The sequence below is a fragment of the Sarcophilus harrisii genome, chromosome 3 (genome assembly GCF_902635505.1).
Source record: "Sarcophilus harrisii chromosome 3, mSarHar1.11, whole genome shotgun sequence".
Taxonomy (NCBI): domain Eukaryota; kingdom Metazoa; phylum Chordata; class Mammalia; order Dasyuromorphia; family Dasyuridae; genus Sarcophilus; species Sarcophilus harrisii.
In genome coordinates, this window is record NC_045428.1 from 179,256,619 (window position 1) to 179,284,503 (window position 27,885).

At 31.7% G+C, this 27,885-nt stretch overlaps 1 protein-coding gene across 5 annotated transcripts in view; it reads right to left on the bottom strand.

Moving 5' to 3' along the window:
• Positions 1-27,885, bottom strand: part of ROBO1 (roundabout guidance receptor 1) — a 622,307-nt gene that overhangs the window by 53,047 nt on the left and 541,375 nt on the right. For 3 of the 5 annotated variants that reach the window (XM_031958836.1, XM_031958835.1, XM_031958838.1), the window contains 5 exons: positions 27,680-27,874; positions 23,836-23,862; positions 22,405-22,447; positions 17,005-17,159; positions 57-392 (listed from right to left, as the gene is read on the bottom strand). In XM_031958836.1, coding sequence (XP_031814696.1) covers positions 57-392; positions 17,005-17,159; positions 22,405-22,447; positions 23,836-23,862; positions 27,680-27,874 — 756 coding nt within the window. The remainder of the gene's footprint in view (positions 1-56; positions 393-17,004; positions 17,160-22,404; positions 22,448-23,835; positions 23,863-27,679; positions 27,875-27,885) is intronic. The other 2 variants (XM_031958837.1, XM_031958839.1) reach the window with 2 other exon arrangements.

Here is a 27,885-nt window from a genome sequence, read left to right on the forward strand (position 1 = left end):
GAGTAAGTAAGCATGTCAAATAAAAAAAAGATGGAAGGAGAAGCAAAACTCTTCACCTTTGTTTAATTTGTTTTGCTCCATAATGTTATATTGAATAGGTGCCACTTCCTGCTTTTGCTGACTAGAGGGTTTCCACTGTTTCTCATTGGAATCTCCACTGCCATTGTTAATGTTGTTGCTGATGTTTGACTGGATGAGCTGAGTGGTGGCATAAGGAGTGGGTTGCCCTGATGCATTAACAAATCGACCATCCTTCAGGTTTGGACTATTGAAGGTTTTCATTTCATTGATCTTGTTGCTCAGGTCCACATCACCATACACGGTAGGCTCAGGCAGCATCAGATTTGTTTGTTTGTTATCCAGCTGGTTGTTGTAATTTGCTATACAATCAGCTAAACCACAGGGAAAGAAAAAGGAAAAGGTTATTCCCTTGGGTTACAGGTACATATCCTTAGGGACACTACAAATGTCTCTATGTACCACACTGACCCTATTTCCATGAAACCATAATGGGCTTGCAATTAAAGTCTGTGTAAATTAGTTATTTACCATGTGCCAGAATTCTGTTAAGCACTGAGGATACAAAGAAAAGCAAAAATAGACTTCCTATTTATTTTAAGGCACATGAAAAAGGGCAATGCAAAAAGAAATTCGGTAATGATCTCTGAATTTCGGTCAGACATTTAAAACTGTCTCAGTTTTGTAACATTACTAATACTAATGCTGTTGAAAACATACAATGAAAACTTAAGTTGTATTAAGCTTGGGTTGTTGATCGTTCACAAATCAGTAGTGAAGCCTGTGGAACAAGAGACATACAATGTAAATGAATAAAAGTTCTTTTCAGAGTAATAAAATTGGAAACTAAAAAGGTACCACAATCTACTGAAGATCATTTTTGGAAATGGCCAATACGGAAATTTGCTTTGCTTAACAATACAATATTGGTTATGAAGATTTTCTTATTTTGCTGCTGTCTCTGCTCAGTGGAAATGGAAAAGAAAAATATTTATCTTAAAGGGAAAAAATAAAAAAGGATATTCATTGAAAAAGATTACTCTATTAGATAAAGAATTGAGAATGAATTTCTTTCCCTAAACAAAGATAAAAGGGATTTAACAATATTTGAGAAATAAAGCAATAGTAAGTCAATAGTTTAAATTTTTTTTTACTATCTTTTCTGGTTGAGAAGGTAATTTGCCTTAGAAGTAATTCTTTGTCAAGAGATGCCTATTAAGAAATAAGTCTGTTGTTTAGGGAGTACAATTATCTAGGAAATGATAGAGAACTTTACATAACTTGTCAGACTAGATGATTATTGATCACTTTTAATGATTTCATATGGGTACAACTGATAATGCCAGAAGGAATTTATGAAATATTTCTAAAATTGTCCAATGCCTTGGACAAGACAATGCTTTCATCAATCTTAGCAAATGAAGACAAAGGCATCAGAGACAATAATTGCTATCAAAAAGGCATCAAAAGTGAAAGTTAAATTAGATAAGTGAACAACAGCTGATTAAGAAGAGAACAGCCAAGAATGAGATCTTGAATTATATTTTATGGCTTACAAATAATAACATATTCCTGATAAGAGATAAAGTATATTTACTAATGTCTGATAAGAATATATCTTCATGAATACTCTTGCAAATCTAATCTCAAGGGCATTAAATTGAAAGGAAAAGAAAATAGTGTGTGTGTGATAAAGGTAGGGAAAGAGAGAGACACACACACATACACACACACAGTGAGAGAGAGAGAGAGAGAGAGAGAGAGAGAGAGAGAGAGAGAGAGAGAGAGATTAAATTAGTAATTTTCAGTTGTTGAGGTGGAAATAATGAGAACCTTTGAGGTAACTGACTTAAATGATTAATCCACCTTAGAATCTGTGATAATGAGGCAAAGGAAAAAATAAGAATAGTCTTATATGCACTTTAGAATGGATAGTCTTTATATAGTCTTTATAATAGTCTTTATATGCACAATCCAGAATGGATGGGAAGCTCACAAAAAGAAGACATCAAGGGAAAAAGTTATAAAAAGAAGTTAAGGGAGAGATGGAAATAAAAAAAGGTTGGCATCAATTCTCTAAGAATTCAACATTTAGATTATAGAAGACATGAACAGAAAATGGAATTAAGATGGAAATCATAGATGAACACCAAAGTGGGGGATGGTAAGAACTGTAAGGAAAGGTAATAGAAACTTCAATAGAACACAAATTCAGTGAGGGTAAAATATATCTTGTTTCTCTATTTCTGTCCTTAGCATCTGGTACAGTACCCAGCATATAACAGGCAAACCAAGAAGTACAACTTGAATTAATTGAAATTGACAGAGATAGCAAAGCAACAAAAACACTTGGGTTTTTGTTATAACAGAGCAAAAAAGAAGAAGCCAATTGGGAATAGGACCACTGCATGGGGAAAATGTGATCATAGCAAAAGATGACAGAAAGAAGATAGAGATGTTCAGCCATTATTTTGTTTCTCATTTCTCTTTCAGGGAGATGGTCACTGGATGGAAAGCATGGAACAAAAATAATTGAAGTGTGTGTTATATAACAACATGAGTAAGAAGGTAGTAATGAAACCACCCATCTATTCTTAATTAGGAAGGGTCATGTAAAAAAAAAATGGATATAGAAAGAATTGGCCAACTCAGTCACAATCTTGGAGAATATGATTCCATGAAAAGGGAAGAGAATGAATCCTGAAAAACCATAGCCTAGTGAGCCTGATTTCAATTTCTTGTAAGGTTCTGGAATGTACTGTTTAGTATGGACTTAGTATTTAGGATGTTTTATTTAGTTTAGAAACTACTAAAAAAGGAAACAAATTAAAAAATACCTCATCATAAAAGTTTAGAAATTTATTTAAATTTTATTTCAACAAAGCATTTAAAAAATGTAGCATGCTATTTTTGTGGATAAAATGGAGAGATGTGGGCTAGACAATGGAATATAAGTCTGTAATCAACTAACAAAAAAAAATCATTAGCTAGGGAAGATATCTCTAATGGAGTGTCCCAGGGACCCCTGCTTGTCCATATGCAATTTAACATTTTTATTAATGCCTTGGAAAAAGAAAGATATGACATGTTTGAAAAATTTATAGTTAACAAAAAGCTTCTTAATCAGGTGACTTAATATAAATGCAAAAAAAAGATCCTTAGAGGCTAGGACTTTGAGTCAAACCTAACAACATAAAATTTAATAAGTATAATTATAACATCTCACACAACATTTCACAGATTAAAAAGTAAGGAATGAATGGCTAAATTGCATTTAATAGGAAAAAGTTCGAGGAGTATTAGTAATGTCATATTTAATGTCATTCAATGTACATGCTACAGTAGACAAGACCGTTCAGGGAATGCTGGTATCTCAGATTAGAGTAAAGAAAGTTAACAGTGCCTCCTATAACTAACAAAAATAGGTTTCTATGATCAGCAGGATGATTTCAAAGAGGTCTGGAGAGACTAAATGAACTGATACTAAATGAAATGAGCAGAAGCAGGAAATTGTACACAGCAATAACAAGATTATACAATGATTGAGTCTGATGGACATGGCTTTCTTCAACATGAGATAACAAAGAGCAGTTCCAATGATCTTGTGATGAAGAGAGCCATCTATATTCAGAGAGAAGACTGTGAGAACTGAGAGTGGATCACAATATAGCACTTTCACTCTTTTTTTGTTGTTTGCTTGCATTTTATTTTTTCTCATTTTTTTCCTTTTTGCTTTTTTCTTATGCAGTAAAATAATTGTATAAATATGTATGCATATATTGGATTTAACTTATATTTTTACTATTTTTAATATATATTGGATTATTTGGTATCTAGGGGAGAAGGGAGGGGAAGGGGGAACAAGACACAAGATTTTGCAAAGGTTAATGGTGAAAAATTATCCTTGCATATCTTTTGAAAATTAAAAACTTTTAATATAAATAAATAAATAAAAATTAAAAAACAAAAACAAATTTCCTTAGTCAAACAGGGAAATGACAGTCAGAACAGGGATAAAGTGTTGGTTAAAAGCAGTTTCTCAGCCTTGACCTGTAAAAACATAAGGTTCTATTGGTACTTCCTTGTGGCTTTTTTGAACTCAGATGACTTAAAAAGTATGTCAATAGAACAGGATTTAATTTAATACTCCTTCTTTCCACTCAAGTATCAGAGTTAATTTTAATACATTTCAAGGACAAGAAAAATTCTAGCCTACATTATAGAGGATGTTGATAATTATTTTTTAATGGAATCCATTATATGGAATCCATTTCAGTCTACATTAAGAGGAGCAAATCGTCTAGGACTAGGGTGAAGAACGTCCTGAAGTATTCTGTTCTGATCAAACTATATCTAAAGCACTGAGTGCTCCTGGACTCCACATATTAAGAAAAATGTTTAAGAGCTAATGATGAATCAGAATGCAAAGTAATGGTGAAGATGAGGAAGAGCTTTTACACAGAGATCAGATAAATATATTTAACTTAAAGTAGACTTGAAAAGTCATGAAACTGTCTTCAAGTTTTGGAAGAGCAATTGTGTGGAAGCAAAATGAAGACTTATTGTGTTTGGCCACAGAAGATAAGAATAGGTGCAGTAGATGGTTTCTGTTGTATTTCAATTAAAACAAAAATTAAAAGCAACTAAAAATCCTAACAACTGAAATATTCATAGCTCTCATCTCTTTATTTTCTCCACAAAAATAGGATGCTACATTTCTTAAATGCGTTGTTGAAATTGAAATAAAAATTAAATAAATTACTAAATTTTTATATTTTTAATCCCTGTTTCCTTTTTTAGTACTTAAATTAAACTAAACATCCTAAATACTAAGTCCGTACTAAACAGTACATTACAAAATCTTACAAGAAAATGAAATCTGGCTCATTAGGCTATAGTTTTTCAGGATCCATTCTCTTCCCTATTTATGGAATCAGGATAGCATTTTCCTCACTCCAAATCAATCCATATTCTCCAAGATTGTGACTGAGTAATCAGTTGGCCAATTCTTTCTATATTCATTTTTTTACATGAATCTTCTTAATTAAGAATAGATAAGTGCTTTCATTACTATCTTCTTACTCATGTTGTTATATAACACACGCTTCAACTATTAAGTGTTTTTGTTGCTTTACTATCTCTGTTAATTTCAATTAATTCAAGTTGTACTTCTTGGTTTGCCTGTTATATGCTGGGTACTGTACCAGATGCAAAGGACAGAAATAGAGAAACAAGATATATTTTACCCTCAATGAATTTGTGTTCTATTGAATTTTCTATTACCCTTCCTAACAGAGTTCTTACCATCCCCCACTTTGGTATTCATCTATGATTTACATCTTAATTCCATTTTCGGTTCATGTCTTCTATAACCTAAATGTTGAATTCTCAGAGGATTGATGCCAACCTCTTTTAATTTCCATCTCTCCTTTTCCTTCTTTTTATAACTTTTTCCCTTGATATCTTCTTTTCTTTTTGTGAGCTTCCCATCCATTCTGGATTGACATTCCCTAAGCCATAATATACCACACCTTTGAAGTCTGCTTCCTTTTAATCTAAAGTGCATATAAGACTATTCTTAATGGACTAAATTATTTGTCAAGCAAGGGGTTGTTATTCCATATTATTTTTAAAAAAGAACTTTTGGAGAGTTTTCCAACTCAGAGCTTGTGTGATTCTCTGAAAGCAATATGTTAATCATTTCAGATTCAGATTAATTTCAGGTTCCTTGGAGTATAAAGAATCACTTACAATGATCAGGGCAGAGGAAATGCTGTTTTTAATGAGGGACAGTATAATCTAGATTCATGTTCCACCTCTAATAATACTGGCTTTGGGTGTACCTGAGCAGGTCACCTAATCTCTAATTATCTCAGGAAACATTCCAGTACTCCAAAAAACTTGCAGATATATATAAGTGGAGGGATTTTTCTCTTTGATAACTCCATATACCAAATGGAATTCACAAGTCTGGTTAAATGAATAAAAATAACTAATAGATTGTTAAATAAACAAATGATCAAGGAAGTTCATACAAAGAAGGGCATAAGATTTTTTAAAAATGAAACTTTTCCCCTCCTTTGTTAATGTTTAGTTAACTTCATCAAATAATGTTTATAAGAGTGAAATGTACTATGCAGCAAATTATTTCATAATTTTATTTCCAAAAATTTCTTGTCTTTTAACAAGAAAGCTTAATAAAAATCTCTATTATATTGAATATTACTAATAATTACTTAACTCTCAACTTTGATGATCAAATTTGGAATTATTTAATGCCCCGATTTTGAAATGTTAAGAGTAAAGTCATATAAGTATTCAGAACAAATTTCTGTGGGAAACAAAGAGACTTTCATAACAGAAAAATAAACCCAATACAACTTAAAATAATGTATGATGTTTCATCCATTTGTACAACTTCATTATGTTGTACCAAATGTAACAAGTAACCTTTATAACAATGCATTTCATTTTGTGTATTATTGAAGATTGAAGAATAAAATCGGACTCCGGCCAAGATGGCGAAGAGGAGGCAACACAGCTGTGTAAGCTCTGAGTTTTCTCTCAGAATTCATTTCATGACAAGCCTCTGAATTAATGTTTGACTGAAAAAAACCCACAGTTACCAAGAGAAGACCTTGAGATTCGCCAGGAAAAGTCTGTTTTTGCTCGAGGGTGGGATGGTTTTAGATCAGGCACAGGCTGAGGGCAGGCAGCGGCAGCAAGAGCTTGACAGGCAGCTCACAGCCAAGCTGAGCAGACCAGAAGGGGTTGGGGTATGATCTCAGACGTCTCTGCAGGGAGAGCTTTGCTACAGGCCTGGATACTTTGCCCTGGCAGCAAGTCAGGAGCCCAAAAGAGAAGCTAAAACACTGAGGGGTGAAGAATACATCCCCAAACAGCTGGAGTTTCTCAGGACCTGGCCACCCCTCCCCCACAGTGTCTCAGCACACTCTCAGAGTCTCAGAGAGCAGGCTCAGCACAGCCCTGCTAGTGCCTCGCTGCTGCCCCTGCAGTCTGTAGAGGAAGCTCAGAAACACCACCCAGTCCCTGCCCCCCAAAAAAGCAGATTCCATTTGGGTTGTTTTTTCTTTTTTTCTTTGCTAGTTTGTCTTTGATTCTTCTCTGTCAAAATAAGCAAAAAATTAAAAAGGACCTTAACGATTGACAGCTTCTATATAGATAAAGAGCAGACTATAAACCCTGAGGAGACTAAAAGCAGACTGTCTCCAGGTGAATCCCCAAAGGAGGAGATGGTCTGTTCCTCAGCACAGATGAATCTCATAGAAGAAATCAAAAAGGCTCTCACAAGAGAGCTAGAAGAAAAATGGGAAAAGGAGAGGGAGGCTTGGCAAGAGAGTCTGGAGAAGTCATCCCACTCACTTAAAGACAGAATGGATAAAGAAATAAAATCCTTGAAAAATAGGATTAGTGAACTGGAAACAGAAAATAGCTCTCTAAAAATAAAACTGGTGAAATAGAAAAAAATTCCATAGAACAAAACAACTCAATTGGACAATTAGAAAAAGATATTTAAAAAGTATATGAAGAAAATACTTCATTGAAAATCAGAATTGAACAAATGGAACTGAATGACTTGAGGAGACAAGAAGAATCAGTAAAGCAAAACCAAAAAAATCAAACAATGGAGAAAAATGTGAAATACCTTCTTGGGAAAACAACAGACCTAGAAAATAGGTCTAGGAGAGACAATCTGAGAATCATTGGACTCCCAGAAAAATACGATGAAAAAAAGAGCCTGGACACTCTTTTCCAGGAAATTATCAAAGAGAACGGCCCAGAAGTCATAGAAACAGAGGGTAAAATAGACATTGAAAGAATTCATCAATCACCTACTGAAAGGGATCCTAAAATCAAAACGCCAAGAAAATAATGGCTAAATGCTAGAACCCGCAGACAAAGGAAAAGGTAATGTAAGTGGCCAGAAAAACCCAATTCAAATATATAGAAGCCACAAAAAGGATAACCAAGGATCTAGCAGCATCCACATTAAAAGATCGAAGGGCCTGGAATATGATATTCCAAAAGGCTAAGGAACTCGGTATGCAACCAAAAATAACTTACCCAGCCAGAATGAGCATCTTTTTCCAAGGAAGAAGATGGACATTCAACGAAATAAGTGAATTTCATCTATTTCTGATGAAAAAACCAGAACTTAACAAAAAGTTTGATCTACAAATACAGAACTCAAGACAAAACTAAAAAGATAAAAAGAAATCTTGAGAACTATATTTCTTCTATAAAGATGTATAAAGAATACATGTATACCTTGTTCTAGAAACTAGAGGTGGAAAGGACGTACCAGAAAAAGGATAAAGTGGGGGTACTACATCCTCGCTAAGGAAAAGGAAACCCTATTATATCTGAGAGAAAGAATGGAGGGGATGAATATAGTGGGTATTTTACTGCCATCAGAATTGGCTTTAAGAGAAAAATTGTAAACATATTCAATTTAGAGTGAAACCTCTCCCACCTCATTGAAAAGTGAAAAGGGAAGGAATAAGCTAAGCAGAAGGGAATAAGGAAACTGTGACGGAAAGGAGTAAGACAGGGGGAGGAACTCTAAGGCGAGGGGAGAGATACTAAAAAGGTAGGGCTGTGAGAAGCAAGTGGTGCTCACAAGTTTAATACTGGGAAAGAGGGAAAGGAGGAAAGGAGAGAGAAAAGCATAAACAGGCGTTAACAAGATGGCAAGTAATACAGAATTGGTAATTTTAACCATAAATGTGAACGGAGTAAACTCCCCCATGAAGAGGAAGTGGTTAGCAGAACAGATTAAAAGCCAGAATCCTACAATATGTTGTTTACAAGAAACACACCTGAAGCAGGGAGATGCATGCAGAGTAAAGGTAAAAGGTTGGAGCAGAATCTACTATGCTTCAGGTGAAGTAAAAAAAGCAGGGGTAGCCATCTTCATCTCAGATCAAGCAAAAGCAAAAATTGATCTAATTAGAAGAGATAAGGAAGGGCACTATATCTTGCTAAAGGGTAGCATAGATAATGAAGCAATATCAATATTAAACATATATGCACCAAGTGGTGTAGCATCTAAATTCTTAAAAGAGAAATTAAGAGAGCTGCAAGAAGAAATAGACAGCAAAACTATAATAGTGGGAGATCTCAACCTTGCACTCTCAGAATTAGATAAATCAAACCACAAAATAAATAAGAAAGAAGTCAAAGAGGTAAACTAGAATACTAGAAAAGTTAGATATGATAGATCTCTGGAGAAAACGAAATGGAGACAGAAAGGAGCACACTTTCTTTTCAGCAGTTCATGGAACCTATACAAAAATAGACCATATATTGGGACATAAAAACCTTAAACTCAAATGCAGTAAGGCAGAAATAGTAAATGCATCCTTTTCAGACCACGATGCAATAAAAATTACATTCAACAAAAAGACAGGGGAAAGTAGACCAAAAAATAATTGGAAACTAAATAATCTCCTACTAAAGAATGATTGGGTGAAACAGCAAATCATAGACATAATTAATCCCCACCCAAGAAAACTACAAAATGAGACATCATACCAAATGTGGGATGTACCCAAATGGTAATAGGGAAACTTATGTCTCTAGAGGCCACTTGCATAATAAAATAGAGAAAGAAAGATCAACGAATTGGGCTTGCAACTTAAAATGCTAGAAAAGGAAACAAATTAAAAACCCCCAGTCAAACACTAAACTTGAAATTCTAAAAATAAAAGGAGAGATCAATAAAACTGAAAGTAAAAAAAACTACTGAATTAATAAAACTAAGAGTTGGTTCTATGAAAAAAAAAACAACAAAATAGACAAACCCTGAATAAAAAAAAGGAAAGAGGAAAATCAAATTGTTAATCTTAAAAATGAAAAGGGACAACTCGCCACTAACAAAGAGGAAATTAGAGCAATAAGTAGGAATTACTTTGCCCAACTTTATGTCAATAAATTCGACAACTTAAATGAAATGGAAGAATACCTTCAAAAATATAGCTTGCCCAGATTAACAGAGGAAGAAGAAAATATCCTAAACAGTCCCATCTTAGAAAAAGAAATAGAACAAGCTATTAACCAAATCCCTAAGAAAAAATCCCCAGGACCAGATGGATTTACATATGAATTCTACCAAACATTTAAAGAACAACGAACTCCAATGCTATATAAACTACTTGAAAAAATAGGGACTGAAGGAGTCCAAACTCCTTTTATGACACAGACATGGTACTGATACCTAAACCAGGTAGGCTGAAACAGAGAAAGAAAATTATAGACCAATCTCCCTAATGAATATTGATGCTAAAATCTTAAATAAAATATTAGCAAAAAGATTACAGAAATCATCCCCAGGATAATACACTATAAGCAAGTAGAATTTATACCAGGAATGCAGGGCTTGTTCAATATTAGGAAAACTATTAGTATAATCAACTATATCAATAACTAAACTAACAAAAACCATATGATCATCTCAATAGATGCAGAAAAAGCATTTGATAAAATCCAACATCCATTCCTAATAAAAACACTTGAGAGTATAGGAATAAATGGACTTTTTCTTAAAATATGAGGGAGCATATATTTGAAACTGTCAGTAAGCATCTATAATGGGAAAACTGAACCTTTCCCAATAAGATCTGAGGAAGCAAGGTTGCCACTATCACCATTATTATTCAATATTGTATTAGAAACACTATTTAGGCAATAAGAGGTCGAGAAAGAGATTAAAGGAATTAGAGTAGGCATGAGAAACCAAACTATCAATCTTTGCAAATGATATGATGGTAAACTTAGAGAACCCAGAGATTCTACTAAAAGCTATTAGAAATAATTCATAACTTTAGCAAGTTGCAGGTATCAAATAAACCCATAACTCCTCAGCATTTTTATACATCACCAACAAAATCCAACAGCAAGAGATACAAAGAGAAATTCCATTCAAAATAACTGTTGACAGATAAAATATTTGGGGAATCTATCTCAAAGGAAAGTCGAAATTATATGAGAAATTAAAAAAATGTTCCACAAATAAAGTCAGACTTAAATAATTAAAATATTAAGTGCTCTTGGATAGGCCGAAATAATATAATAAAGATGATAATACCCCTAAGCTAATCTATTTATTTAGTAATACCAATCAGACTTCCAAGAAAATATTTTAATGATCTAGAAAAAATAACAACAAAATTCATATAGAATAATAAAAGATTGAGAATCTCAAGGGACTTAATGAAAAAAAAAATCAAATGAAGGTAGCCTAGCTGTACCTGATCTAAAACAATATTATAAAGCAGCAGTCACCAAAAGCATTTGGTACTGGCTAAGAAATAGATTAGTTGATCAGTGGAACAAATCAGGTTCACAAGACAGAATAGTCAACTATAGCAATCTAGTGTTTGACAAACTCAAAGATCCTAACTTTTGGAATAAGAATTCATTATTTGACAAAAACTGCTGGGATAACTGGAAATTAGTATGGCAGAAATTAGGCATGGACCCACATTTATCACCGTATACCAAGATAAGATCAAAATGGGTCCATGATTTAGGCATAAAGAACGAGTTTATAAATAAATTAGAGGAACATAGGATAGTTTATCTCTCAGATCTGTAGAGGAGGAAGAAATTTGTGACCAAAGATGAACTAGAGACCATTGGTGATTACAAAATAGAAAATTTTGATTACATCAAATTAAAAAGCCTTTGTACAAACAAAACTAATGCAAACAAGATTAGAAGGGAAGCAACAAACTGGGAAAACATCTTCACAGTTAAAAGTTCTGATAAAGGACTCATTTCCAAATTATATAGAGAATTGAGTCTAATTTATAAGAATCAAGACATTCTCCAATTCATAAATGGTTAAATGATATGAACAGACAATTTTCAGATGAGGAAATTGAAACTATTTCCACTCATATGAAAGAGTGTTCCAAATTACTATTGGTCAGAGAAATGCCAATTAAGACAACTCTGAGATACCACTACACACCTGTCAGATTGGCTAAGATGACAGGAAAAAATAATGATGAATGTTGGAAGGGTTATGGGAAAACTGGGACACTAATGCATTGTTGGTGGAGTTGTGAACGAATCCAACCATTCTGGAGAGCAATCTGGAATTATGCCCAAAAGTTATCAAACTGTGCATACCTTTGATCCAGAAGTGCTACTACTAGGCTTATACCCCAAAGAGATACTAAAGAAGGGAAAGGGACCTGTATGTGCCAAAATGTTTGTGGTAGCCTTGTTTGTAGTGGCTAGAAGCTGGAAAATGAATATGCCCAATAATTGGAGAAGGGTTGGGTAAATTGTGGTATATAAATGTTATGGAATATTATTGTTCTGTAAGAAATGACCAGCAGGATGAATACAGAGAGGCTTGGAGAGACTTACATGAACTGATGCTAAGTGAAATGAGCAGAACAGGAGATCATTATATACTTCAACGATAGAGTATGAAGATGTAATCTGATGGAAGTGGATTTCTTTGACAAAGAACCCTAACTCAGTTTCAATTGATCAATGATGGACAGAAACAGCTACACCCAAAGAAAGAACATTGGGAAATGAATGTAAATTGTTTGAATTTTTGATTTTCTTCCCGGGTTATTTTTACATTCTGAATCCAATTCTCCCTGTGGAACCAGAGAACTGTTTGGTTCTGCACACATATATTGTGTCTAGGATATGCTGCGACATATTTAAGATATATAGGGCTGCTTGCCATCTAGGGGAGGGGATGGAAGGAGAAAGGGGGAAAATCAGAACAGAAGTGAGTGCAAGGGATAATGTTGTAAAAAATTACCCTGGCATGGGTTCTGTCAATAAAAAAGTTATTATAATAAAAAAAGAATAAAAGCTATATACAGAAAAAACTGAATACACTTTTCACTTTTACTTTGTGAACATTCAATTACAAAATAGAAAAGTCGGGTTTTGATTTTGCTGGCTCTCTGTCAAAAATAACTATTTCTAATCCTTGTATCCAGATATACACTGTTTTAGAAAGATTAATAAATGTTGCATGTGGTTTCAGTAATTTAATTTTGTTCTGAATATATTTTCAATATTTGATGCATTTATGACCTCAAAAGTGGTATGGGTGCTCTCTCCAATAACAAAAAACACAATGTACAAATTACTTTCCACTCTATCTAAGTTTTGTCCATTTTTTGTCTCTAAATTTAATATCATAAGGATGCCAATATAAGCACCCCAGGCCATCGTCTCTAATACATTACAATCTTAACACCTTCTTCCAGTTACATATGTTCTTGATATTGTCTTATGATAACTTGGACGCAAGTCATTGCTGATAATATGGTGGAGCAGTACAGAGTACAAAGCATGCGCCAATGCTTTTCTCAAGTTCTTCTGAGAAGAAGCATCATCAGGGAATATAGATGTTAAAAAGATGGACTTTTGAAGGTGCTAGCAATCTCAGATAACTGAAAATCCTATACAATTAACCAAATGCAATCCAGCTAAATCTCCTTGTTTATTTTGTTTCCTAACCCTGTTGATTATCCATCTGTATGCACACATACTTATACACAAACATAATAATGGACTAACTTACTGGGGTTGTTCATTCAAACACATGGTATAATTCTGGAAATGTATCATCTTATTTTGTCTTCTCCATGCACAGTTTAGATAAGTAGATAGAGTACTGGCTCTGAAGCCAGGAAGACTTGACACGTATAGCTATGTGACAGAGCAAGTCACTGAATCTCTGTTTACCTCAGTTTCCTCAACTGCAAAATGGGGGTAATGTAAGTACCTATATTGCAGGATTGTTGGCAGGGTCAAACAAGATAACATTTATAAAGTGCAGAGTCATTATTTAAAGGAATTTGGAGAGATTTAGGGGAGAGACAGAAAAATTCCTATCTTTACTCCAATATCTTAGTTCTACCTCCCCATTTGTAAAGTTCTTAGCACAGTGTCTGGAACATAGATGGTATATAAGTATGTATTCTCTTCCCTTCCCCCTGCCCTGGGCAAATATCTATCATTATTATTATTAATTAATTAATGAGGGAGAGGGAGTTGAGGCAATTGGAGTTCAGTGACTTGCCCAAGGTTACACAGCTAGGAAGTGTTAAATGTCTGGGGTCAAATTTGAATTCAGGTCCTCCTCACTTCAGGGCTGGTGCTTTACCACATAGCTGCTCCCAGGCAAATCTCTTTCAAATGGCTTTAGATATATCTGGATTAGGAGGTTCCAGGTCTACACATAGTCAGCAATATAAAATTTGAAAACAGGAGAATCTGATAAACCTTGATCTTAACAAGAAATTGCTATTTTATCTGTACTTAAACAATAAATTCTATATGATATTAGCAAACAAGATTCTTTGCTGAGTGTTAACACTCAGATCATTGATATAGATAATCTTTGACACCATCTCTATGACAGAATAGATATTACAGAAGGTTGAATGATTTTAACATAGACAGGTAAGACAACTTGTCTGAAAGTTGTCTTTAAGGAAACATTTTGTTCTACTGAGATATTATGTTTTTGTACTCTATAAACAATACATGAAGTAAGATTTAATAATAATCTTTTTTGCTCAGTAGGAAGAAGAAAATACACTTTAATCCTACCACCTTTGATTTACTGTATGAAAAAGAAGTAATGGCACTTAAGATGTCAGAAAAGTTGTTGGGCCTGACAAAATACAAACAAAAGAAATCTGCGCTAAGGCAAAACTTCTTATTTCTAGGATTAGTGATTCTGTCAATGTGAGTGCTCTCCCTTTAAGGTAGTCAAGGATTCTGTGAACAAAAAAATTCATCATTCTTTGTCCATCAGTTTATACAGATTATATGATGTTAAAAGCAAGATATTTCAAATTTATAAAAAAAAAAAAAAAAGAAATTGGAAAGACCAGTAATGATGGGTTGTTGGGTTCCTCCCCGCCCCCAGAAGAGAACAACTTGAGACATAATTACCAATTCGTATTCTCTCTTTCTCATCCCTATAACATCTTTATGAAAATAGCCTAAGGATAGATGCAGGAAGGGTATCCTTGAAAACAGGAGAAAAAAAGGCTATTTTTCCCTGATGCTTTTATAGAGCTGACTACATCTTCAGAGTAGCATATTTTTCTTTACATTTTAAATTTACAGGCATTATTATTTTTACTATGCAATTGTATGTGTGTTTTCAAGGATACAAACACACACACACACACACACACACACACACACACACACACATTTATTTATTTATTTATATTTATACACATACACAAACAAAATTTCTTCATTTCTCTTTTAATGGACAAGGTCTGAAGTAATTTTCTTATATTTTTTCTATCTCTATGTCCTTTTCTACTTCTACTGAAGTGATAATACTTTCTCCTTTTTGATTTTGTGAAAAGAAATCATAACTAACAAAAACAATTACTTTTATAAATCAGTTAAATTTTAATTCTTTTTTTAAGGAAAAGTAGCAATCATTGAAGAAAATGGTTCAGCATAATTAACATTCATGAAATCTATTCTATTAACAAGAAATGTAAAAATAGCAAGAGCATAAGAATGAATATTGTTTAAGATGATTTTTAAAATCGCTTTGGACTTTACATATTTTATTAAATCATATAGAGTGATTATTTTAATTTTCTTAGCTTAGTAAATTGTGTTTAGGTTTTCATGAAAAGATTTTCATTTCAAATACTTTCATACTGCATATTTTACTAAAAGAGTAGAGTAGAAGTTCAGTAAAAATATTGAAACTGAGTAAAAATCTAAATTCTGCTGATCTTTTCAGAACTGATTGAAGTTTTATTTTAACCATGGCATTTATCAATTAGACACAGCAGGATAATTTACAACCTAATTATAGGTTATGTCAATCACTTCAGTTTTATTTTTATCTGTTTAAACATGTTTCAAGTTCTTCAAAAACAAGGACTATGTCATATACATTTTTTGGTAACTACATAGCACCTTGATATTCTTTGCAAAGAAGGTTTTAATAAACACCTTGACTTACCGAGTGAAAATTCAATTTGAAATTTATTTTATCTTAGTAACCAACCCTAATCTAATGAGCTATTGTTGCATAATGATGCCCTCTTGTTCTCAAAAGAAATACCACTCAAACAGATGCTAACAGGTCCTATCCTAAGATGGAAGGAATGTATAAGGACATAACAAATTTTATGTTTATATGAGGATCCGTGAAGAGAGTTTGATCACTAGGGGACTAACCATGAGGTGGTGAATTTTTTCAATTACAGCAACTCATGAAGACCTTTAATTATAGTTCTGAGAAACTGAAATCTGTGCTACTGGATTCAAAACCTATTGGGATGAAATCACAAATGATTGAAGGATTAATGAATCTTATCTGAATTTGAATGAGAGGTATTGTTCAAGCACAGCTTCTTAGGTGGAAAAAATAGAGATTGGGATGGTATTATTTGTTACAAAATAACAATGTAGGGGCTATGATCTTGATATTTCCTGATATGATGAAGGAAATATTACAGAACAGGTAAAAAAGATCATACTTTTGACACTTCACCTAAAAATTCCATTCCTTCTCTTAATAAGAAAATCTACATTATTTAAAACATAAATCATATCTTGTTAAAAGTTAGCATTTTGGAACTAAACCAATATAGATTTGGGAACTTGTGTGCCATAAAAACACAACTTAGCTATAAATGATAGTTTTTAAATAATATAAATAATAGTTTTAAATATTCATATAGCTAACATATTGTACAATAAAATAATATGAACTCTTCAATTCACACCTAATAGATTTAATCTTCTGCTATAACGAATAAAAAACGAAAGAAATAAAGAAATTTTAAAAGCATTTTACATTAAGCAGTTAAACATTAAGGATGTATAATATATATCTGGATGACTCTGAGTGTGTATACTTGTAAAGGGGATGGAAGTGTGAACTTAGTCCAATAAAAATACTTGGAGATTGAAGATTATGTATCTAACCTGGGCGACTATAAGTAGTCAGGTTGCTATCACTGTTTCCGTTGCTTGCTGTACAACAGTTGATTGAACAGTCATTGTGATTATTTCCAGTATTCGGCCAAGTATCTGCTAGCCAGGGCTGAGTGACAGGTTCATTGATATTGAGAAGTCCTGGCCTTAAAAAAAAAATGCAAATATTACAACCATTTACAATGTTACATTGACACTTATTATGTATCTGGCAAATAGAACAGCAATATTAGACTTACAGATTATAGAAAGGCTGGTTTATGAACTTGACAGAATTATTCTATGAAATGACAGAATTCTATGAATCACAATGAATCAAACACATAATCATTAAATTTTAAGATCTGGAGAGCCCATAAAGATCAACTAGTCCAAATCTATGTAGAAAGTGAGACTCAGTCAAAAATCTACTTAATAAAATCATCCTGATTAGAGCCTGAAATATCCTGACTTACAGGAAAAACAAACTTCTGAAAAAAAGATTATAAAATAAATATTAGAAGTCTAAATCATAACCACAAGATTTGTCACAGATATATCAATTAAATTTTTAATAGCTTACATTGTATTCTCAGGCCATTTATTCTTTTTGGGGGGGAGAGGGGGAAATATTTTATTAATGGGATTTATCCACTAAATTTTATTTTAAAATGTGATTTTATTCAGGAACATAGGACCCTCATATTAAGTATATGTTTTCATTTTAAACCGTACAGGAGAGAAATCCAGAACTGTGGCATTCTGACCTCCTTGTTCAACATACTTTTCTGAAAGTTGGTCAAAATATTTGGATGACAATCTTATAAAATATCATCAATTCCTTCAAAAATATAGAAATTAGTGAGGAATATATTTCCACTATAAGAAATATATATATATATATATATATATATATATATATATATATATACACACACACACATACACACACACACATATACACATTTATGTGTATGCATATATTTTTTCCACTATAAGAAATATATATGTGGGGGGGGGGGTGAGCAAATAGGACAAATGCTTAAATTCTCTAAAAAGTTCCCCCCAAAATGCTTATGGAAGAATGGAATTTAAGTAAAATTTTAGAATTCATACTTCTGTTAATATGAAAAAAAACCCCAGCAATTAAATTAGTCGTACCTCATATTTTGAGAACAAGTAATTGAGAAAGTAGTTATTTACATAAACACATGTAATAAGCCATTTCTATTAGGGTAACCCAATTAAATCTATTTGGTAGATGTTGAGATGATCTAACACCTCTAGAACAGTTAGAATTTGTATTAATTAGATGCTAGACTGAAGATTTAACTTGGAGGACATGAAGACATGTGAAGCAGTTCAATATCAAAATTATCTCATTTATAGCCAGTGATTTACAAATGTGTTAGTATTTATTGATATTATTAATATCATTTATTACTATTATAAAGACCTCTAGTTCTTACCTTCTGACCAATTTTTTACATAAAATTAATACTTTGGAAAAGAAATTTCATAATTATGTATATTTGGATATGTATTTTACCAGCACAAGATATTTAAAATTTATGTACAATCCAATAGAGGAATTTGAGATTTATTTTGTGGAGCTCCCCACATTTTACAATTACATTAACATCTTTAGATGACTTCTAATGCCTTTTCCAGCTCTATTTTATTTCTTTTTAAAATAAATTTTATTGGCAACTTTTATTTTTACATCTTTTACAATTTCAAGATTTACTTTTACCTTCTTCCATAACTCAGAGACACATATCTGATAAAAAAGAGTGAAAAGGGTATGGGGAGATGGGAGGAACGCCAGTTCAACAAAAATAACATATCCAAATATCTAACATGATAGTCAATGTTTCATACCCAGAGTTTCATACTCCTACAAAAATATGTTTTTAGGGGTCTTAAGGATAATATGTGCTTGTGTTTTTAGGGATAGAGCAGAACAGGACAAGAAGTTTCATTTTTATGATCTTATAAACGTTGAAGAGAAAACTGGATTTGCTTTGCACAATATAATTATAGTGCATATGAACAAAATTATCAGTATGGAAATTATGATGAAAGAACAAAAATCAGGAGTATTTCTATTCTGAAGTAGAAAATATAAATTAGCCAGGTTCTAAATCAATACTAGAGAGGAGTAAGTCCTGAGAGCAAATTAAGTTATATATTCTAATTTTCATAGAATTCCAAGTTCAAACGCTTCAGGGAACAACTGAACTTGTTCTAACAACAAGTTGTTCTAACAACAAGTTAGAATCTCTAACTTGAAACAAAAATTATAAACAAATGCATGACTTATCTTCTTGTAGAAGGCTGTCACAGAAAGACCTCAGGCTCAGTTCTACATCTAACATATATACTAATCATCTAACAATGGAAAAAGGCACTAGGCCTGTCAGTGATACAAGCAATTCCAGGATTGTGAATTGCAGTTAAATTTCTAATTTGCATTGCCTACAGCAACAAAAATCAAATATCCAAACTAAAATATAAATAGAACCATAGATACAAATAGATACGGAGATATAGCCTTCTGTTTAGATATCAATTTCAAAGCTAATCATTTATTTCAGGATTTGGGAAACCCATTTCATACTAGAAATGTAATTTCTGACAATCTCTTAAAAAGCTATAATAGAAGCAGAAAGATTTAAAAGAATATTTTTACATGTAAATATCATATTTTAACCTTTAAATTTAAAAAAAATTATTATTCACAAATTAATGAACAAATCAGTCCCTCAAAAACTTCAACCTCAGACTAACTTTTTTTTTTTTAGGTTAACAAATTGGCAGTAAATATACTGTCAAGAACTAAACAATAGTAGCAGATCCTATATCATTAGTACACTAATATGCTGAAAATGACTACTGAGTGAAAGAAGCAAATAAAAGTCAATAGTTTTGATAGAATCTGGATAATGATATTCCCCCATGCCCTTTGCCAAATCTGGAGTCTTTTACTTGTTTTTTAAAAAGCTAGTATTTTTAAATGTTATAAATAAAAAGCTTACATGTTCCCATTTTGTGTGGGCAGGTGATGCTTGCTTATAAAAAGGAGGAAAAGGAGTACATGCACATATTTGGTTTATACATATATAGAACACATATACAATTTTATACTTATATATATATGTATAATATGCATGCCAACATACATAAACCACAAATACATATACACATCTGTTTCTTTCCTCAGAAAAATTATATTCTACTCAAATGAAGGAAATATAGTTGTGGTAATTTAATAGGTAAAAGAAGGAAAGAAGTATGGCTGTTTCATAGTTATGTCTATGATATTTCTTTTTTATTTAGTTGACCAACACCTAGATGATATAAACTACTTCAGCTTAAGTTTGTTTTGCTCCTTTAGAAAAGTAATTTTTAAAATAATACCCTGCCTTCAATTCTTTACAACTTTTTGATCATTATAGTGGGAGGAATAAGGTTGTATTTTTTTCCAAGATAGAATCAATTAAAGATATTCAAGAGTAGAGGTACTTAAGGGTAACCATTACCTTTGCTGTCAACCCAAAGCAAACCTGTCTTATTATGTAGCTTTTATTACTGATAAAGTGAAAAAGGTGGTTTTTTTTCTATGAAAACTACCCTTTTAATTTAAAAGGATTTAGAAATAACAATTTAGAGCAGAATTTGAATATTTATTAACTTCTTAATTTTACAGAGGAGGAAATTGAAGCAGAAAATAAAAATCAATTCTTAGAATCCAAGACTATAGGTACCTAGACTATGGAAACCTACAGTGCAGGTTTTGTCATATTATCTGAGGAATAAAAAATTAGTAAATCTCTTAGTTTATACTTATTATATCTTAGCTCACTTTGAGAGGAAGAAATTACTTAAAACATTAAAAAAATCTAACAGGCAATATTTGTAATACATGACATATATAAATACATACATATATATATATATATATATATACACATACATATGTACATAAACATATAATGTATATTGTAATATAAGATATATTACAGAAATATACTTGTGCCAATATATTTAGAACTATATATAAAAATAGAAAAATAAATAGAAAAATAATTCATGAATTAGAAATTAGAATATGCTAACAGAAATTGCTGTTTCCAATATTTTCTTATGTTAGCACCCTCTTTAACTAAATTTGAGACTTAGACCTTGTTTTATACTTTTTCACTAAAAGCAAAACCAAACAAAAAAGCAAACACCCACCCACTAGATAAATATTAGGTATCTGATTAAATACCTACCAAAGAATTAATTACAGTTAATAGGTCAGATGTTTTTAATCCAAGCATACACAGATAAGAGTATTGAAAAGATAAATAGATAAAAACAGACACACATTAACCCATTGGCCTAAACCTTGTAAAAGACAAGTTGTGAACATGAGAAGCTTTTTTTTTATAAATCTTTAAGATAATTGATTGTTCAAAAGGATGCAAAAATGTACCATTTTAACTTCTGAATTAAATTAACTGAGTAACAACAAGAGGTAATCCTTAGAAAAAACTACCATCCTGCTGATTTAAGTTAAATACAGATAGGTATATTAGAGCAAAGAAATCTGAATTACTATGCCAGAGATCAATGTTGAATGCCAAGTACTCTTAACCAAACTGTTTTTCTAGTTTCTGTGTGCTTTTTTATAAATACTTCATGAAAAATAGGTCTTAGGTGGAAGCTTTAGTTTTGCTTATATAAAGAAGGCATGGCTTCCTAAAGTAGACTTCTGGCAAAGTCAAATCTCAACAATTTGTGACCCTACTGTTTTAATATCACCCATAAAACAAAGACTAATTCAGCAACCATGTTTTCAAATAAGGTCTAATCTAGATGTTTACAAAATAAAGCTTTTTTGAAGAGCTTGATTTTTTTTTTCCTTTTAGTGTATCACTTATTACAAGTGATGTTCTACAAACTATTCTAAGAAACCAGTTTAACTGTAAAATAGGTTTCTCTATAAACATTCTTTTTCTTTTGTAGCATCTATGAAACAACTCTATTTCTTAATCTCAATAATGCCATAACTTAATTACTTTAATGCCTTTAATCATCTGTTAAATCAGCAAGCATTTTTTTTCTCTAGTTAATGTGCTCCCTCTGGTGTTCATTTCCTAACAACACATTGGTTCCAATCACAATAGCAACTGGGATGAAAGAGTGCAATTCAATTGTAAAAGGGAACCATGTGGCCTATTGTTCAAAGATATGAATCAAATTATGCCATTTAGCTAAACTTGTGAAAGAATACCAAAATTAAGAAAATATTTATTCCATATTTTCCTTCCTTAAAACACATCATTTATGCTTAATAAGCCTCAATTCAATACAATGGGATTTATTTCCTGCTCCTTAAAAATCTAAAATAAACAATGTAATTACCTGCCTCCACTGCTCACTGCTTCGCCTCCTCTCTGATAAGTTACTAGAATATTACAAAAGAAAGGAATTAAGTCATATTAGATATTGAAAACAATGCATTTATGAATACTTAATAAAAGTGAAATATTTTCTTTTTTCTATACAAAAATCTAATGATATAATTCTCAAGTAGGGAACAACTTTATTTATTTTTAGGCTATGAAAATGATTTTAGGAAACAACATTTTCTAAATGTGCCATCAAAACTGAAAACAGAATATATTTGTTCAATCAATATTTCACAAAATACTGAATATCAAACACATATCTCAAGACCAACCTTCCCATAGTTATAGTTCCATTTCATGTATAACTTTATGATTAATCTATTCAACATGATTTTATTTTGAAAACTAAAGTATATTGACAGTGACATATTGAAAAAGTACCATAACAATAGTAAAGATAAGCATTAAAAAGAAGAAATAAAATCTATTACACAAATAATAAGTGATAGTTCTAGTCTTTGTGATTTATGTAATTTAAGTTAATTACTGTTACACCTATATATACCCTCCAAAGCATTTTTAAAAAATAACCAAAAAACCCTAACTAGTTCTCTGAAGGCAAGAACGAAATAGATGCTTTCAAGTTTGTTTTATTTATTTAGTTTAAAACGTCACATATAGTCAGCTAGACAAGGAATTAAAGAAACAAGCTTTACTACAAATCATGATATATTCAATACGTGTGCATTTTCTTATTAGGAATGTGTTTTTAAAATCTGCCAAATTCTCACCCTTACAAGAACTCTTAGCTAGAAGTCTGTAAGGGAGAGATAACTACTTCAAGTGATTGCAATAACAGGATTAAAATGTAGGAGGTAATATTACAGGTAAATCTTTTGCTAAGGGTTACATGAAAGAAGAGAGCCCTTTACTAAATAAGCAGAATAAATATTATTATCAGGATCCTGAGTCAAGAAAATGGAAAGCTTTATTCTCAAAGTATGCCAGTATATTACAATGTATTTCTTTTAAAAATTTTATTATATAGCAGAGGATTATGTGGAAAAGAAATTTTTGTTTGAAAAATCTACAAAGTTCAAGTTGAAGAAAAGAATAAAGTTGGAAATTAATCAAAAGAATCATTAGCATGTTAAATCATGCTTAGGGTAGAAACATTGTGTATCTAATAAAAACAGTGCAAACAAATAGTAAGATGCAATGTGAAGTCATGAATAAATTAATCTACTAAACAGATGAAAAGCAATGCCTAATATTTCTATTCAAATACATGCCTGTTGGCCACTATCAAATAAAGTATTTAATTTTAAGTATTTTTAATTTTTCCTAACAGCAGCCTAGTTGATTATACTAAAAAAAGATACAAAATAGTACAACACATGCAAAACTAACAAAGGACAGGGTGAGCATAAGTGCAAATATATACCTGTTGGTGTGAAGGTAAAAGACGGGACTGAAAAATCAAAACAAAATATAAACCAGTTATTAAGCTGAAGAGAGAAAGGAAACATATCACATTAGTATAAATCAAGCAGACAGGTGAACATAAAACAAATGTAAATAACTAAGCCAGTAGTTTTCTGTCATATTGATAGATGACTAAAAACAAATTTGTGTTTTTAAAAAAAAGAAGCCTGCCTCTAAAGGTACTAATTTGAAGTAGCTGACAGAGTACTACACTCAGGAGGGAAATGAAGTTGGCTTAGCCTGTGAATGACCCTTAATTTAATAATATATTTTCCCAGAGTCTTAATAAATCAAGAATCCTAAACTATTTATCATTTCAAAGCATCTGAATGATAGATTCTTGAACAAATATTATCAAGGTCTTGCTTGAACTTTATCTATAGATCAGAAAAGGGGAATATTAAAGACTCAGGACAAAAATAGCAATCACAGAACAAAGGCAACCATAAAATTGAAGTTCTGAGTAACTTGAATTGAAGAAATGTCTAACATCTCACTATAGAAATGCATAAATATTATATTTCCCATTTGTCATAATGGAAAAATCCTAGATGGACAAAAGCTTAGAAGACTAAAAACAGCATTTTTCTGCACTTTATATTTAAAAACTCTCTGAATTTGTCTGTCATTTCTGTGCGTATGTAATCTTTTTCACATATAGTCTAAAAATGGGATAATATCCCTCTGAAAAATCTCTTCTTTCCCTCTCTCAAGTTATAAATCTTAATCTAATCAATGACAGGAACTGAAGTGCAGACCTTAAAAGTGGCAGTTCTTGCCTCCCTCATTTTTTCTACCGTTTTGCAATCCTTCTGTATGTTGCATGACACCAGAGTAATTTCCATGTCATTTCATACAAGGAGGAGACTGAGTTATTTTTCAAGCTCTTCAAAGTAATTTAAAATCTGGCCCAGGAAAGGAAAGTAAGCATAACATTTACATGTGATTAAGATTTAGTCAGAAAAAAATTTAATATGTAGCAAATGGAATACTAATTGCATATTAAGAATTGCAACGTGTTAACTTTCCATTTCATATAGTTCTGATATTTCTATGAAATTTATTTTAGGATTAAGGCCTTTGGGACGCAAATAGTATCACTGGGGGCTCACTCAAGGAAACACAAGCTACTTTCTATCTAAACACTTTATGTATAGAGGACAAAAAACCCAAAACCCTCAATATTGTTTCCCCAATTCATGTACTGGCCTTCACTGTGTAGCCTAGCAGTCAAGAATTTTATCATGAGTTTTTCCCCCAGTCAGGTCTTTTCAGACAGTAATTTAGCTACATTCAAAATTACAAAGTCATGGTAACAAGCTCCTAAATAAATAAATAGGCAATTTGAAACTACAGTTATTCAAACAAGAATGGAGTGCCTCAAAATTAATTTTCAATCACAAGGATACAGGAAAAATATAAAAGGTCCTTGTCATTACTTCTTTTAGCCAATTTAGCCAAGCCTCCAGTTTGAGGAACAGAAAAGAAAATGAAAAGGGTATTTAACTAAATTAAATCTTCACATCTGGTATGCCAAAAAACAAATTCTCAAAGCTTTCATTAATAAAATTATCTTCCTGCCCACTATGAGTATGTATGTGGAAGTGAAGGTACTGAAATATTTTAACAAATAATTTCAGAGACACAAAAAATGTTGAAAAATGTGAATTATATTTTAGCACGTTTTACAGATCAACAGGTATCTTATATTTATTTCTTTAAAACATGTCTTAAAATTATGAACATGATTTTTCAGTGCAGAAGCATGTTGTCTTTTAAAAACCTCAAAATATAACTATTTTTGAAGAAATGCAAATAAATTTAAAATCATTTCAAAAATACCAATAAGACAAAAGTGCAGAAAGCAGAATCAAATTTTCATCAAATTACATTTGTAATTATGTTCTATGATTTCTGCTAAAACATCAGCTGGAAGAAAGGACAATGATATTAGTTTAGTAGATTTTAAGTAGATTTTACAGAAAGAAGCAAAGGTACTGATCAGCATGCTTAAAGCAAATTAGTAAACAGAAAAAAGAATTTCATTAGTTAATTTCAGTGTGATTATATATCTGAAGATTCCAAGAAAATTGAAGATATTAAATATATATAATTAAAGAAAAAAATATACTAAACCCTAATGCAAGTGACACCTGACTGGAAGATATAAAGAAACAGGTCAAACTGCTATTAATCAAAAACCTTTTTTTGTTCAAATTAAATTCAAAGCAAAAATCTATTTCACTAATTTCACAATACCAATTCCATAAATAGAGCACTCTTCTCATGTGCATTTTTTTTCATTTAGAAAAGTTTAATATTATATCATATGTGCTGTGCGCTACTACAAACTGTATATAGAGTGGGTGCAAGCTGTACAATGGCAAATATTCACTTTAGATTTGATTTCTCCAGCATTTGAGATAATATTTTCTGTATTTAAATAAATGGGATGTTTGAAGTCTTACTTAACACAAAACTGTTCAATACCTGTGAAAAGTATAGGAGTTCTTTTTCCATTTCTGACTGGTTCTGAGGATGTAATTTTTGATCACTGAACAGTTTCTCTTAGTGGAAAAAATAACCAACTCATTTAAGGGAACAAACCCAGGAATCGGTTAAATAAACTATTTGGCCTAGATATTTAAAGATGTGCTCCCTTAATCCTTCACAGCTAAGATTAAGAAATTTCTCCTCCTCCCTAAAAAAATAAGTAAAAATGACATGTATTTTTAATACAGATTAAAATTTTGAGAATCACTAATGGAAGTTATGAATGAAATAAAATACTTTATTAGCAATAACTGTGATTTGCATAACTCAAAATTTTAAAAAAGGTTTGTTAGACATTTTGGTAAATCATGAGAAAGTTTTACTTCTAAGGAGGATTAATCTGAATTTTTTAAGTATTAAAATTTCCTAGGGAAGAAGGAATACATCTAACTAATCCAAAATACATGAATATCTGTTGAAAAGGTACTTATAAAAAAACTGGCACTATATATTTCATCCCATGAGAATGCAGATGATGCCAAGAAACCCTTTCCAATAAAACTAATTCAACCATAAACTCTGCTGACGTTGTAAATTCATAAACCAGAAACCCTGCCATCAGCAATATGTATATATTTAACAGAAAAGCTTTAATTAAGGAGGGGAAAAAGATCTTAAATCGCCCTCTCTTTTCTACCAGTAATGAACATATTTCTCAGTCATTATTCCCTTATTTATAAAAACAATAACAATTGGTTATAAAATAATCAAAGAGCACACCTGTCCCTCTTATTTCACAAGAGGGAATGAGATATCCTCTTTAAAACTGTGAAAAGTACAATTCAAAATTTGTTTCTGTCATCATAGGAAAAATAAAATTCTCCTACTTCTGTGTGAAATTAAAAATGAATTCTCTGAATAGTACAGGAATGATTACATCTACATGCTACCATATAAGATTCAGTGATCAGGAAATGAAGTTAATTATCTTTAAAAGTACTGAACTAAAGAGTCAAATTATATTTATTATATATATATATCTATTATAATGCATAAAGATTTAAAGATGATACCTATACACATAATTACAATGACGCTGATATACACATGCACATAACCCTTGTATTCAAGTCATATACAAAAATATTGCTTAAACTGAATGTAAAGTATTATAGCAATATAAGTTTTAACTTTAAAATATTATAAATTTAAAGCTTGATGATTATGTAAAACACTCTGAAAGCTATGTATAAAAATAACTTCAAACTTAGGTAAACATCAAAAATTTTAAAAATATAATTAGTGAATACCTTTTCTGATACCAGCGTATGTACTAGTGAGTCCATTCCTTTTCTTCCGGTGACGATACAACCAGATGCTGAAGACCATAAGGATTATCCAACAGGCAGCCCCAATACCTGCTATAAATGCTGGCTGCTTCACAACATCAGAAATCTGCTGAGCAAGACTGACTTGATCTGGTGACACAGGATTCCCATAGAAGTCTGAAAATTCA